General features: G+C 41.5%; 2 protein-coding genes across 2 annotated transcripts in view; both read left to right on the forward strand.

Moving 5' to 3' along the window:
• The first annotated feature begins 738 nt into the window (after positions 1-738).
• On the forward strand, positions 739-8,552 carry LOC109531482 (solute carrier family 2, facilitated glucose transporter member 11-like). Its single transcript, XM_019895791.1, is given in 13 exon segments — positions 739-865; positions 1,241-1,339; positions 2,200-2,360; positions 2,893-2,999; positions 3,002-3,016; positions 3,100-3,229; positions 3,414-3,562; positions 3,841-4,028; positions 5,229-5,339; positions 5,526-5,627; positions 6,801-6,876; positions 7,115-7,242; positions 7,886-8,552. Coding segments are annotated over 13 exon segments (1,503 nt in total). The 5' UTR covers positions 739-841; the 3' UTR covers positions 8,099-8,552.
• A 1,908-nt stretch (positions 8,553-10,460) lies between these two features.
• The window catches only part of LOC109531484 (solute carrier family 2, facilitated glucose transporter member 5-like), a 7,925-nt gene continuing 3,061 nt past the window's right edge, over positions 10,461-15,324 (forward strand). Inside the window, 6 exon segments of the mRNA XM_019895792.1 lie at positions 10,461-10,591; positions 11,484-11,582; positions 13,102-13,262; positions 13,354-13,478; positions 13,561-13,690; positions 14,022-14,170. Coding sequence (XP_019751351.1) covers positions 10,571-10,591; positions 11,484-11,582; positions 13,102-13,262; positions 13,354-13,478; positions 13,561-13,690; positions 14,022-14,170 — 685 coding nt within the window. The 5' untranslated portion in view covers positions 10,461-10,570.

Raw genomic sequence — 15,324 nt, forward strand, 5'->3', positions numbered from 1 at the left:
GCCGCGACTCCCAGTACCAAATCTGCATCGGCGCTCCGCGCTAACGCTCCTTTCTTCTCATTGTCGGCTCCGCAAGCCATGCATCCATCCAGCATCCATCCCACCCTCTTCAATAGTCTAATAATATGAACACTATAATATTCTACACAATTCATTTTTTTCATGTATTTTGATGTGATTCTGGGCATGCTCATCATCAGGATGATGTTGCTCAGTAAATTGAATATTGTGGGAAAATGTCCGTATGTCAATCAAGAAAAGGAAACTGTGAAATTATGACTCACTATACACAATCGTTTTATTTATTATTTTAAATAAATACAACCTTGTTTTTTTGGGTTTTTTTTTTTTTACAATTTTAATAATCAACCCAAAGTTGACCATTTCACGAAATCAGTATACAGTATACCATAAGAACCGATCAAAAATAGATTTGGGAACTCAAATACAACGTGCCGATTGAAAAGTTATTTTTAGGGGTGAGTTTAATGAATCGTTTATGAATCGATACGGTGTTACGTAACTTTTTTTGTTGAAATACTGAACTCAATGAACTTTGCAACTCTCAGTAGACACTTGTGTACAGGAGATCATGAGATAGATAGATAGATAGATAGATAGATAGATAGATAGATAGATAGATAGATAGATAGACAGATAGATAGATAGATAGATAGATAGATAGTTTTATATCGTTACGGACAGATCAGCTCACTAGTCAACCGCCCTGATGATGACGTCACTGCCGAAACAAGAAAAAGCCTCGCGAGGTACCTGATGCTCGGAGTTGGACCTGCCGGAATCGAACCGACGAACTTGCGACCACTTTGACTTGACCACGATGTCGCACGATGGGCAACAAAAGGTAGATAAATAATTAAGAATCAATCATCTATTTCAGAATTTATACGATCATTTTCTGTTTTATTGCTACATGAATTGCACACTAAACGGTGGCTCTAGAAGACTTTTTAAAAAGAAAATCAACTAATTTCCAGTCTTAAAAGCCTGAATGTTACGTCATCATAAGAATACAGTATTGCAGTTTCTGTGCTTCCTTTTGTTTTTAGGGGAGTTAAGATTCCTCAAGAATCAAGAGCCTTTTGACGAGCTAAATATATTATTCGAAAGTATGTGATCAATCTGTTTCATTCATGCCACTAATCTGAGCCAATGTGCAAATGTGTGCATCAGTTTAGCCACAAAATATCCCCAAAATGTGTTTGATTGTGTTTTACAGAGCAGCTCTTTGACACTGGTGCTAATGATTGCTTCTGCAGCCATTGGAGGAACTCTTCAATATGGATACAACTTGGCCATCATGAATGCACCCACTACTGTGAGTTTAGTAACTCTTTAAAAAAAACGTACAAAGCTACTCGTGCATTATTTTATACACTCACTGGCCACATTAAGTACACTATAGCAAGAACTGTGTGCTCATTTATTTGCAATATTAACTGTATGTGTTTTAAGTGTGCTTTGTACATAGCGGTAGTAGTATAGTAGTTGTGGTTTGCACTGCATCATAATGAGAGCTAATTTTGGGTACCTGCGATGATGCAATGCAATGTCTAGAAAACTACAAGGACCACAACAAACACATTGTTCAATGATTACCTCTGTGACTGTGTCACTCAAATGGGTCCGTCCGATATTTTTTTTTGTTTCCTCCAGTCAGTCATTAGCTTACAAGTGTCAAGCAAGTTTCTTGTGGTTCACTAAAGCAAGTCTGACAATCTTGCAAATTTTCATCTTCTTCTTTTTAAGGTTTTGTAGCTATTACAATGGCAGTTCTCTATTCGTTTTCTTTTTGAACCAAATTCATTTTTTAACATAAATTGAACAATATTCTATATATTGGGCTGTCACTATATTCAGTGACTTCTGATTTGAAATGCAATTAAAAGAAAAAAATACCGGTACATAAAATAATAAAATGCAGGGGCCGTTTAGGACAATATACTCAGAACACTTTTTGATCAGTCGTACTTTCTTAATTAAGCAATAACTGCAGCATGCACAAATGTGAATCTGTTTTATTTCATTGGTGATGGTTAAATTGCACTCCTGATGAATAAATGTCTTCGTTTATGGATGTAAAGCAGAGAAAATGGTTAATGAGTCTCAGCTTTGGTCACCCCGTGTTGTCTTTAGAGTCAAAAATGAGTAATGGACCGTGGCGTCTTCTTCTTGCAGTTCATACAGACCTTCATCAACGAGACCTTCGTGGAGCGCTGGGCCATCCAGCTGGAGAACTACCAGGTGACTCTGGTTTGGACCATCATCGTCTCCATCTTCTCATTAGGCGGCCTTGTGGGGGCTATCATCGCGGGGCCCATGTCCATTCGCTTCGGGAGGTAACAATCACGGAATACAGAAACTCAGAACTGTGATGCAGTGGTGCTCACCAACGTGCCAGGGCAGGTTTAGGTTCCGGCAGACCGAGGGCATTTTTTTTCATTTAATGTTTCCATTGGTCAGGAATGGAGTCGGCTGTGTTCACTCCCACAATGGCGCAGACGTCCATTTGTAAATACTAATCTTAATGTTATGTTTAAGTGACCTTGTAAATACAAAAATACTCAAATAAATAAAACTCCACCCATGCCCAGAGTTAGACTGCACTTTCCAGTAGACTGGCTACAAAAAAAGGAGCTCAACAACTACTCCGCATGTCTTCGTCTTTGTGTCATCTTCAGTCATTTGTGATGCAAGAGGAGTCGATAAGCAAATGAAGAATTTGTAGGAATCAAATTACTGGGGATGGTTATTTTTTTTCCCTTGTTTTTTGGATTGACGTAGTCGGTTAACAATATTTATGTTGATTGTGGTTGCACCTCTCTGTACCTTGTCATTAAATGTATTCTGCATTACCTTTCTTTTTGCAAGGAAAAAATGTCTGCTGCTCAACAACATTTTCCTCTTAAGCGGTGCCCTCTTGGCTTTGACAAGTCGAGCCGCCGCATCGGTTGAAATGATTATCCTGTCACGTGTCCTATTGGAATAAATGCAGGTTTGTTTTTTGTTTTTTTTGTGTCTACTCACTTCCAGTGACGAGAACTGCGATACCTCAACGGCTTCTTGCCTGTCTTGCAGGAATCAGCATGAATGTGCAACCTATGTATTTTGGAGAAAGCGCACCGAAGCATCTTAGGGGGGCTGTGTCCTTGTCCTGTGCAGTTTTTACATCTTTTGGTGTCGTGTTAGGACAAGTGGTGGGACTCAGGTAATCAGATTTTTTACATTTGTACAGTAATAATAATCATCACAATAATAATGATAAAGGCAGCGCCGTGAACTCGTGTTTAGCACGTCTGCCTTAAGCGCACTGAAAAATTGATGTTTATCGTTAAAATAGTAGCATATAATGAATCTTGTAAAGATACGAACACTGGATTTTCAACTTCTAGAGAGATTTTGGGCAGTGAGTCGTGCTGGCAGTATCTTCTGGCAAGTAACGCCATTCCCGGCTTGATTCAGCTCCTTACCCTGCCCTGGTTCCCGGAAAGCCCCAGATACTTACTCATTGACAGGGGGGACAAAGAGGCCTGCATCAGTGGTGAGTGCGCTCACAAAAATAACATTGTCGGCTCTGATTGTATTCTTTTTAGCAAAAGTGACGTATAAGGTAAAACAATTTTTTTTTAAAAAAAGCAAGCCCTCAAAACAGTTTTTATTTGTTTAGTAATATACTAGTTTCAATGAATTGAAGATAATTAGATTCAAATGTTATGAATGATTTAGTTTGCCGCCTTTATAGAGAATCACTTTAAACTGACATCTGTTCCACATTGCCCATGACAAAACGGGCAATTCGGTGGTCTTTCTTCTTCTCAGCTCTACGGCGGCTGCGTGGTTGCGAGGTGCAGAGCAGCGAACTGGCTGAAATCCTGCAGGAACAGGCCGAAACTAAAGGCATGAGGCCCAGGCGGCCTTGGGAGCTTTTTCGTGACCGCTCGGTGCGCTGGCAGCTCGTCACCGTCATGGTCATCAGCAGCGCCATGCAGCTGTGTGGCAACGACTCGGTACGACCTTTGCGAATGTACTGTAAGACTGGCGTAGCAGTGTCACTGACACCAACACGCTGGATCGGATGTTGTGGCCACGGGTTCCTTACAAGTGATATAGCAAGTTGATTGGATATTTGAGAAGATCCGCCGGCGGGTTTTGCATTTCCAAATTAAAAATGCATACAGATGTGAATGGCAGTTTGGAAATTTGTTCACCTACTCTTGACCGCCACAAGTTGTGCAATCTCCATCAAGAGACGGAATTAGCGATCTCATGTTGATCGGTTTCATAAACCATGAGAAAACTCGTGAAAACAGCCAAATGTTTCCAACAAACAAGGTGAAAATATGATTGTCGGGACAGCGGTCACTACAGTGGACAGCTTATCATGTTATCATGTTACAGCAGGGGTGTCAAACTCATTTTTTGTCACGGGCCACTTCGGAGTTACGGCTTTCCTTGGAGCTCCGATGTAAAATCGCAACGTTATTTTTTACCCATGACAATTTGACACTTCGGTACAGATTTCAGCAAGGATCATGAAGGTTGACACACATAGTTTGCTGCCGCGAGCCACATAAAATGACGTGGCGGGCCGGATCTGGCCCCTGGGCCTTGACTTTGACACTTGTGTGTTACATATTTTGTTCATTTCTATGAAACATTTTATGAATATTAAGGTTGAAACATTCACAAAATAATGAATTCCTACGACTTTTAGAGGCACGCATGTTATGTTTAAGTGGATTGTGATTATGAGGGGCTCCTTGGGGGGATCCTGGGCCTGAAAGGTGTGAGGAGAACTTTGCAGTGTTTCTAAGATTTTGGTTACCTCAACTTTATGATTAGATCAAAATATGAGAACAGCTCACAGTACGATGCAAATGAATAACTCGCTGCTGGCAGTGTCAATCAAGACTGAGTATTCTGATACTGCTCTAGTGTTGGATCTTATTAGATTGTACAGGTGTAGCTAAAGTTACGGCCGGTGAGTTTAAATTCCTTGCATGCTTGATGGATTTAGAGACGGCAGTATTAACTCCATTATGTAATCAACTTTGAATGGCAGGAACCCTTTGTTTGAATTTCAGACTCGCACTATTAATTTGCGTGTGTGTTTTTATAGCATACGGATGTATATAGCTGTTTTAATTAGGGACACATTTGCATCTGATGATGTCATTCTCTTCTAAATGTTCTTGTCTGCCTTCCAGATCTACTTTTATGCATCGTATGTGTTTAAAGAGGCTGGAATATCGACTGAACAAATCCAGTATGTCACAATTGGCACGGGCACGTGTGAATTCACAGCCTGCATCATGTGTGTAAGTCGCTTACATAACGTCGGCGCAGAAGAGGGGCGTGTCTAAAGTTATACGATATGGAATTCTCCTCACTATTGTGCTTGTAGTGAGAAGTGGGGTGGAACTGCACGGCGTCACGCTGAGAACAGTTGTGTATTTTAACTGCAGGAGAGGGGGAATTGTACTCCTGATATGACATGATTTCAGAACCTGCTGATTGAGCGGAAAGGTCGGCGGTTCATGCTGATGGGAGGCTTCATCCTCATGACTGTCTGGGCTGTTGTCTTCACCATTGCTTTGTCTTTGGAGGTACTTCCACTGAAAAGGCTTATAGGCTTATATGTGTCACAGTACATGTCAAGCGGATATTTAAAAAAAAAAAAAAGTCGACACAAAATCCATCCATCTATCCATTTTCCGATCCGCTTTATCCTAACGAGGGTCGCGCGGGGTGCTGGAGCCCATCCTAGCCGCCTTCGGGCAGTAGGCGGGGGACACTGAACCGGTTGCCAGCCAATCGCAGGGCACACAGAGACGAACAACCATCCGCACTCACACCTCGGGACAATCTAGAGTGTTCAAACAGCCTGCCATGCGTGTTTTTGGAATGTGGGAGGAAACCGGAGTACCCGGAGAAAACCCACGCAGGCATGGGGAGAACATGCAAACTCCACACTGGAAGGCAGGAGCCGGGATCGAACCCATGACCTCTGCACTGGGAGGTCGACGCGCTAACCACTGGACTACCAGGCCGCCTCTACACAAAATGCCAGAGGTTTTCAAATTAAAAAAAAAAAAGAGAGAAAAAGTGAATGAATGAATGAGACTAAAATAAATAATTGAAAGTTTTCCCACCATTAACGTGACCTATAACTCGTACGACTCAATCGAAGAAAAAGAAAGAAAAAGAAAAAAAAAGAACAACAAACAACTGAAATCACGTGGGTGCACAAGTGTGCACACCCTTTGATTACTCAGGGTGTGGCTGCGTTCAGAACTAACCAATCACATTCAAACTCATGATCCTCTGCTAAATTTATAGTAGCTCTGATTAACCCTAAATAAAGTTCAGTTGTTCTAGCAGGCTTTTCCTGACTTTTTTTTTCTTCACGTTGTTGCGCTAATACCGATTAGTATTTGAAACTTTTGATAATTCCCTCCACTTTGAATCAGGCCCCTGTTCCAGCTGAGGAATTTAAAAAAAAAAACTGAGCATGATGCTACCACCACCATGCCTCACTCTAAGTAACGTGGTGTGTTTTATAAATCGAATTAACAATCGACAAAGTTGCTTGATTTCATTTCATTTTCATATCACAAAACCTGGTATTCGAACGGGGGTGTGTAGACTTTTTTTAAAATCCACTGTAGATCATGTGAAGAAGTGTAGAACAGTCTAAAGCAGCATGGATGTTTTCTCCTCGTTCAGTGTTTATTTTGCATGACTTAACGTTGACCGTTCACACTTTGATTTTGGAACAGCACTTAATACCCTGGATGCCTTACCTGAGCATGGCCTGTATCTTCACCTACATCCTCAGCTTCGGCATGGGACCAGGTCAGTGGAAATCACAATAATAGTGGTGCAAGCATGAAATGTTAAGGTCTAAGACTCACACAGTAGGCCACTCGGATATCGTTCGTATTTGATGTGCTATATTTCAAACCCCGGACAATTATTAGGAGGACTGTGAGGTGCATGAATGAACAGGAAATGACTGGGGTTTTTTCATGTTACGTATTAATGTACAATTACAGTACATATCTTGTAAACACACGGTGATGTGCACTTATAGCTGGTGTGACCGGAGTACTGCCCACGGAGATCTTCAATCAAACTGCTCGGCCGGCGGCCTACATGATCGCCGGCTCGATGATGTGGCTTAACCTCTTCATTGTGGGAATGATCTTTCCATTTTTAGTGGTGGGTGCACACGTGTCACCATGTATTGTACAATACGGAAGTGTTACCAGACCCGTAATAGTGCCGTGCATTTCAGAAGGATGCGTGTTTTTTTTTTTTCCCCAGGTTTAAAATAAAAGTTTTTATTTTATCGCTTTTATCTTTAAACTATTTGAATTGGTGGTTATTGAACCTGTTTTGAAATGTTGAATTTTGCAGTACTTTTAGTCTCTCCGATTTTTGACTTTGTCTTGCCCATTGTTATTTTATTTGCAATGTTGAAGCCATTTATTCTGATTTGTTTTATTTCTTAAATTATTTATTATTTGATTTTTAATCACCCAATGACATTAATGATTCTACGCAGTATAGAAAATGGATAGATGGGATTTTAAAATTACTTAATTATGCACCACAACTGACAGAATTGATTTTTTTACCACACAGAAAGCCCATTTCTCACAGTAATTATTAATAATAATAATTATTATTATTATTAATACCGGCCGAAATACTGTATAACAACTATCTGTCTGACACTAGCACAGACTTCAGCTCCTTGGCTAGAGTTTGAGTCGTAAAAAAAACACATGCCAACTTGGAGTTATCGTCTGCTCAAAGACACACTTTGTTAAATCTTCCCTTTTGTGTTTTCTCTTTCCAGAGTGCGATGCGGCAGTATTGTTTCGTGCCTTTCGCGACAGTGTGTCTGATCTCTGCACTGTACGTCGCCCTGGTCCTGCCGGAGACCAAGGGCAAGTCGTTGTCAGCCATCACCGGCGAATTCCACAAACTCAACTTCAAAAACAAGGAGGGAGCGCACAGCGGTCAGATTCAGTATCAGCTGGGTGAAGTGTGCACATCCACTGCCTTGTAGAAAGAAGCCTGCTGTCACCACACCCAACTTTAGTCTCATAGAACTTTGTATTTTCACTTATTTGCACTTTGATTCAAATGCCACGAATGTTCAGCTAACTCTACAGCAGGAATAAATATTTGTGTGTAAATGTACAAGTGAGACCTCCAAATGATATTGGATGGTGGTGTGAAGGACAGGGCTTGTCATACAGAGGAATGTTTCCTTACATTTTTTGGTCCAGATAATAACTTTTGTACCAATTAAGTGAAATTGGATGATTTCCTCGGGCACATAATTTATTGTGTGTGCATCATCCAGAATTACACTGCAAATGTTCGCACACCATTCATTTCAGTGATGACCGAATATCACGAGCTTGTGGTTTACACACATTTTAAAATATGTTTATTTATCTCATCATGTGTTCTGCTTTGTGTTTTCAACAAAAGCCAATTAAATATATATTGTGTTATCCTTGTATTTGTTTGCCACTGAAACAAACCGATGGTAACAAGTCTTTTCTGAGACATTCAAGCATCAGCGTGCAGTGAATTAATGTCATTTGTAACACCAAAACATGCAAAAACTTGATTTTCAGTATCAACAGAGGTGTTTTGAATGTATTAATTAAATCACAGAAATTATATATTACACAGAGACTGAATGGGATATAGGTCACATGAATGGCGAAAGTTTGAAATTATTTTTCCAAAACCTGGCATTCCAAAAGTCACTAAATTCCTACTGCATCTCATTTGTCAAAATGTATAAATAATCATCACCCTGAAGTGCTGTTTTTGCAGTATTGTTCTTTTTTTTTAAGTCGGACTTTTTACAGCGAGTGGTCGGCGTGGCAATAAACAGAAAAGAGCTGATGACAAGACGATCAACAGGCATGATGCCGCAGGAGAAGCCCTCTGATGCCACCTGCTGGAGACAGACAGAAAACAGACCCATGACAGTTGCACAATACTGTACAGCGTGTGCGTTCGTGTGCGCGCGCGTGTGTGTGCGTGTGTGCGCGCGCGCGCGCGTGTGTGTGTGTGTGTGTGTGTGTGTGTGTGTGTGTGTGTCTCACACACACACACACACACCATACCTGTCAACCTTTCGGAGCGCCAACCCATATAAACTACCAAAAAAATCCTGATAAAGAGCAAAAAATCCTTATAACATATCAAAGCATTTTATATGTCAAAATAACGGCAGAAAAAAACCCACGAAATTTTTAATGATATTTATTGTAGATCTCCATCATACAATGGCAGGTGTATGTCTAATCATCATTCTACTTAGAATACTTATGAATACTCTGCTGTTTTCAACTAGGAACCACGTGATTTACTGGAACGTTACCGAAAATGAAAGCATTCGAGTAGACGAGCACCATTCTGGGCAAAAGCAAACGGAACTACCTGTTAGGGGGGAAAAAAAAACAAAAAAAAAAACGGAAATTTTCAGAATCCGTATGATTTGTGCGATATGGCCATATATATAACATTCACCACAAAATCCGTATAAAATATGGCTAAACCGGATGAGTTGACAGGGATGCACACACACACACACACACACACGCACACGCACATATATTCATTCTGGCCTCCCTGTGTGGAGTTTGCATGTTCTCCCCGGGTCTGCGTGGGTTTTCTCCGGGTACTCTGGTTTCCTCCCACATCCCAAAAATAATACATGGCAGGTTAATGGAACACTTTAAATTGTCCCTAGGTGTGAGTGTGGATGGTTGTTCGTTTGTGTGTGCCCTGCGAGTGGCTGGCAACCGGTTCAGGGCATCCCCCGCCTACTGCCCGAAGACGCCTGGGATAGGCTCCAGCACCCCCCGAGACCGTTGTGAGGATAAAGTGGATCGGAAAATGAATTAATGAATATATCAATAAAAAGAGAGAGAGAGAGAGAGAGAGAGAGAGAGAGAGAGAGAGAAAGAAAACATTTGGGTTTTTTTTAACCACATACACAGAAGACCTGTCCCATCTCTTTGACTTCAAAATCAAATGTAACCCTCGAGCAACGAAAGTTTGCCCACCCCTGGTTTGGCTGCACACTAAACTGCAGCCTCGTCATCCATGATGTGGGTTGACCTGCAAGTTTATATTTGGCCTATCGTTTCATCCTTTGAGTCCTTTTCTCGATTTGTTCTCGCATTACCTTCACATGGGAGTGCTAGGACATATTGTTTATCAAATTCAAATTCAAGTTTGGATGACTACGGTGTGTTTTATGATGAGTCGACTCTTGCCCTCTGGATTCACCTAATGTTCAACTATAATGCTAGATGAACTTGGTGCATTGTTGTTACAAGACAGACCAGGTTTCAACCGGAGTGGTTGGTTCAACACTCCATGTCATAACACAAAAATCTGGCACTTATGACATGAATGGACAACTCAAGCCTATTGATGTGTAACTCAGGGCTTCATCGTCCATATATTCTGCACCGCTGCCCAATCTGTGCTCATCATCACCAAAATCATGGACGGCGCATCAACCAAGGTAGGTTGAAAAATATATTTGAATCATACGTGCCTTCGCAAACACATCTGCAATTTTGCATGAAGAGTCCATTTTGAAATTACTGTCGCGAATATTCCCACATTTTCGTTGTTCGTTACAGCCACTCGGAACCTTCTGCTATATTAAAAAATTATCAGAAATACGGATGCTTGGAGCTATAAATTGTGTGCAGAACGCATTGCACTGGGCAGAGGTGCCTTGAGATACAAACTGTTGTTCAGTCCATTTTTTTTTGTTGCTTTGACTTGCAAGTGGCAGTGAACTAACATTCAAAAATTTTAGACAAATAATATAACAATACTCACAGGGATGTACGGTATATTCTTTCTATCCTATACGATGAACGACTAATACTATTGCACTTACAGTAGTTATGAAAGTCTTCTTCGTTTGTGTCTTCACGACTGAATTATAATACCCCACTTTAGCCAGGTTGCAATCAAGTAATCATGATGTACAAATTGTTGACTTCTTTACATTCTATCCGATTAAAGGATTGTATCTAAATGTGCTATGGTTTCCTATTAAAAGAAAAAAAAATAGTACAATAATTTTTTTCTTTTTGTTGGGTAACAGCGAATTAATGCCGTTTCCATTTCAACGGGGAAAGATGATCTGAAATTTGTGTTTGAGTTACTCATTTCTCAAGGCACCACTGTACAGAATGTTCTAAGAGCAACGTTAATTTCTTGAATGCACAAAAAGACGCGTCACGGTGTAAAACGTGGAAAAAAAGTTCCAAGTTTAATTGTAATCATTAAGCGCATGTTTGGGCCCACTTCGGTGAACCCTGACGGGAATGAGTGCAAGATAAAGTCATGCGTAACAAGTGTCAACACCAAACACGGATTATTGTCCTTTCTCACATCAGCTGCAATACTGGAGACTTTATTTAATGGCCGTGGTGCTTGGAATCGGAGGCTCCTTTCAGTATGGGATTCAAGTGTCCGTTGTTGCTGCTCCAGCCGTGGTAAGATGTGCATTCCTCAAACAACACACATTTGGCTCTTCTTGCATTCGTTTAGTTTAGTTGAGTTTGATAAATACAGAAGCTGGATATAGATATACAATATTATTGCTGCATAGTAAGAGCATATTTATATCATTGGATAGAGAGCGTGTGCATGTGACATTCGTTTGTAGAAAGAAATGGTGATGTCATTGGAAACGGAAAGTATACTGAAGTCATCAGATGGGGAGCGCATACTTACATCATTGGAAGATGATACTGTTCCTGGATAAGGAGAGCACACTTATGTCATCAGATGGACAGAACATGCTAGATCATTAGATCGGGACAGATGACTTTATCATTAGATAGGGAGAGTATACTAACCGTGTGTCATTGGATAGAGAGATCATATGATATGACTGGCAAGGGAGAGCATACTTATGTCATTGGATAGGGAAAGTGTATTACGTCTTTAATTCGGGAACACGTGCTTGTGTCATTATATAGGGAGAACATGTGTATGTCGTCATATAAGGCAGATACAGATAGGGAACGCATATTTATCATCAGTGGATAGTGAGAGTATCCTTGTGTCACCAGATGAGACCTATGTATTGTATTGGAAACAGAGAGCATACGCGATGTATGTCATTGGAGAGGGACCGCATAACCGGCCATGCCATCCATCCATCCATTTTCCGATCCGCTTTATCCTCACAAGGGTCGCGAGGGGTACTGGATCCTACCCCAGCTGTCTTTGGGCAGCAGGCTAGGGGACACCCTGAACTGGGTGCCAGCCAATCGTAGGGCACACAAAGACGAACAACTCAAACCTAGGAACAACTTCGAGTGTTCCATTAACCTGCCATGCATGTTTTTGCAATGTGGGAGGAAACCTGAGTACCCGGACAAAACCCACGCTGGCACGGGGAGAACATGCAAAATCCACACAGGAAGGCTGGAGCTGGAATCGAACACAGTATTTCTGCACTGTGAGGTCAACGTGCTAACCACTGGACCACCCCAGGGCACCCCCGGCCATGCCATTGAATATAAAGGTCGTACTTACTGAATGTCATCAGTCAGTACCTCCTTAGGGAATACATGTGTTGCAGCTCCGAAGCAAACAGAGCTGTCGTGTTGGTTTTTAAAATATGCACTTTATTCATTCGTGAAAACACCCAAGAAAATACAGACAGACACGTCCCTGTTGGACTACGTGCCCTTTTTTTAACTGCCGTACAACTCGAGAGACGTTTAAGGGCCGCCTCTGAAAACCCGTAAATTAATGATTACTTCACTGACACTCAGAAAAGCGAAACTAAACCAACAAAATAGAAAATCAAGTGAATAACATAAACATTTTCCTACACGTGCTTAATTCATTGTTCAGGGAGAGTATGTCATTATATATATGGAAAACGTATTATGCGACTGGATGGAGAAGGCATACATTTGTCATTGTAAAGAGAGGCCATAGCGACAAAGTAGTACCTGAAAATAAGGAGCGCATCTGAGCTTTTTGTCGTTTGTGCAGCACGTTCAGACGTTTGTCAATTACACGTGGATGTGGCGCTACCAAACGCCCGTGGACGAATCCACCAAGCAGCTCATCTGGTCCTTCATCGTTGCCGTGATGAGTTTGGGAGCGTGGGTCGGCGCCATCAACGCAGGCAGTCTCCCCGTCAAATATGGCCGGTGGGGACACGTCACATCAACGCACCTGGTTTGTTAGATGGTGACAAAGTTACCCCACAAAAACAAGCATTTGCATGATATTGTGTTGCAGGAAAAAAACAATGTTGTTTAACAGCGTCGTGGCCGTGGTGGCGGCTTTGTTCATGATTTTCAGTCGCACGGCCAAGTCCTTTGAGATGATTTTGATTGGCCGGTTACTCTTCGGCTATAATGCTGGTACGTCGTTGAGGACAATCATCCTGTGGGATGTTTTTTCCTAGTTTCCTCACTCATCTTTTTTTCCCCGTTCTACTGGCAGGTCTTGGCTTGAGCGTGCATCTCATGTACTTGGGTGAAAGTTCGCCGAAGAAACTCAGAGGCTTTCTGACCCTTACCGGCTCCATGTTTATGGCTTTGGGGAAAATGATGGGTCAAATCATCGGCATCAAGTAGGGAGTGTTTTCAAACATTAGAAAGTGACACAGATATGCGACCTACTCGGCCGCCGTGCTGCCCGCCTGATTGCCGATTCCCTTGCAGAGGAACTACCAAATATTCAGAAAAGCTTGGATCGAGAAGAACATTTCATTCTTAGTTCGGTTAAACTCTTCTGAGTCATGATAATGTCATGTGTCGTTGAAAATGTGTTATTTGCAGCTGAATGAATTCTTGACAATTAAATAATTCCTTGTCACAGTGAATAGGTCGCTCGATATTTTCAATATTAGAACAATAGTGATAAAACCACACTCACCAGTGAGCATCCCGCACTCTGTCCAGGGAGATGATGGGCACCGATGAAATGTGGCCTTTTCTTCTGGCCATCAGCGGCATTCCCGCCATTTTGCCGCTCCTGACGCTCTTCTTCTTCCCTGAGTCGCCCCGGTACCTTTACATCGACAAAGGAGACAGTGACGGTGCCAAGAAAGGTGAGTGCATCCGTCCCAATCCAGAATGGAACATCTTTGGGGGTTGTACACAGTCACAAAAAAGACGGGTACTGGAGGGATCCATTTTTGTTCTCCAACCTTTTGTGATATCCCCTATGAGGTTCGCAATTGAGGTACAAATAAGTACGGTTTATGGTTCAAATCGGCAAAGTGATCATGTCTGCAACCGTTTTGTTTACATGTAAGGATACAAACAAGTGCTGGGTTTGTGTGAATGCCTTTCGACATAACCCAGTGTTGTATGGACTGCATTTTAATTAAAGAATTGAGTAGCAGTAGCAACAATCTAAACCAGGGATGGGCAACATAATGCACTTTATGCGATTTCAACGAAATGTCAATGGTTCTTGTGGAGAAAATAAAAAATCGCTGTTGTTTGTGTACTTTTGTACTTTTTCCATCTTGTTTATGTTATACATAGTTCATTCAAAGTGTGTCTTTAGTAACTTGACGCATTAAATTTAGGTTGTGTGTTGGGAACACAAAACCGTGACCGTGACTTATATAGCATCCACATTAAAAGCCAAGTTAAGGTATTCGCCATCTGATATTTCAGCAGTAAACATGTTTGTGCCTCACGTGGTTGCATGATGGACCCTTCTTCTTCTTTGTGTTGCAAGAGTCTCCGTTAACTTGTTCTTCTTTTCGAATGGAGATGAACAGGTGGAAGTGATACTAAGTCATGTCTGCCATCTAGCTGTGAATGATGTAATTACAACTTAAAACTGATCAGGTGTGGTAGGGCAGGGGTCCCCAACCTTTTTTGCCCCACGGACCGGTTTATGTCAGACAATATTTTCAGGGACCGGCATTTAAGGTGTGGCGGAAATAATACAACAAAATAATATGGTATGAGCTGCATGGAAACTGTGGTGTTTTCGAAATATAATAATAAACACAAGGAGCGTCTAATCTGGCCGCAACACTCTCTCTGATCGCTATGGTAATGTTTAATGCCTTCAAAATACGATACAACGCAAATTCAAAGTGCATGACAATGACGACTCACCACAGCCCCGAGCTTGATTTTCTGCAACCAGACGGTCCCATCTCGGGGTAATAGGAGACAATGACACCTCAAGTGTGTCCAGTCTACTTCGTAATTTTGTTTTAGTCGCCGTTGCTGCAGAAAA

Source organism: Hippocampus comes, unplaced genomic scaffold (assembly GCF_001891065.2).
Source record: "Hippocampus comes isolate QL1 unplaced genomic scaffold, H_comes_QL1_v1.1 scaffold420, whole genome shotgun sequence".
In the NCBI taxonomy this organism is placed as follows: Eukaryota; Metazoa; Chordata; class Actinopteri; order Syngnathiformes; family Syngnathidae; genus Hippocampus; species Hippocampus comes.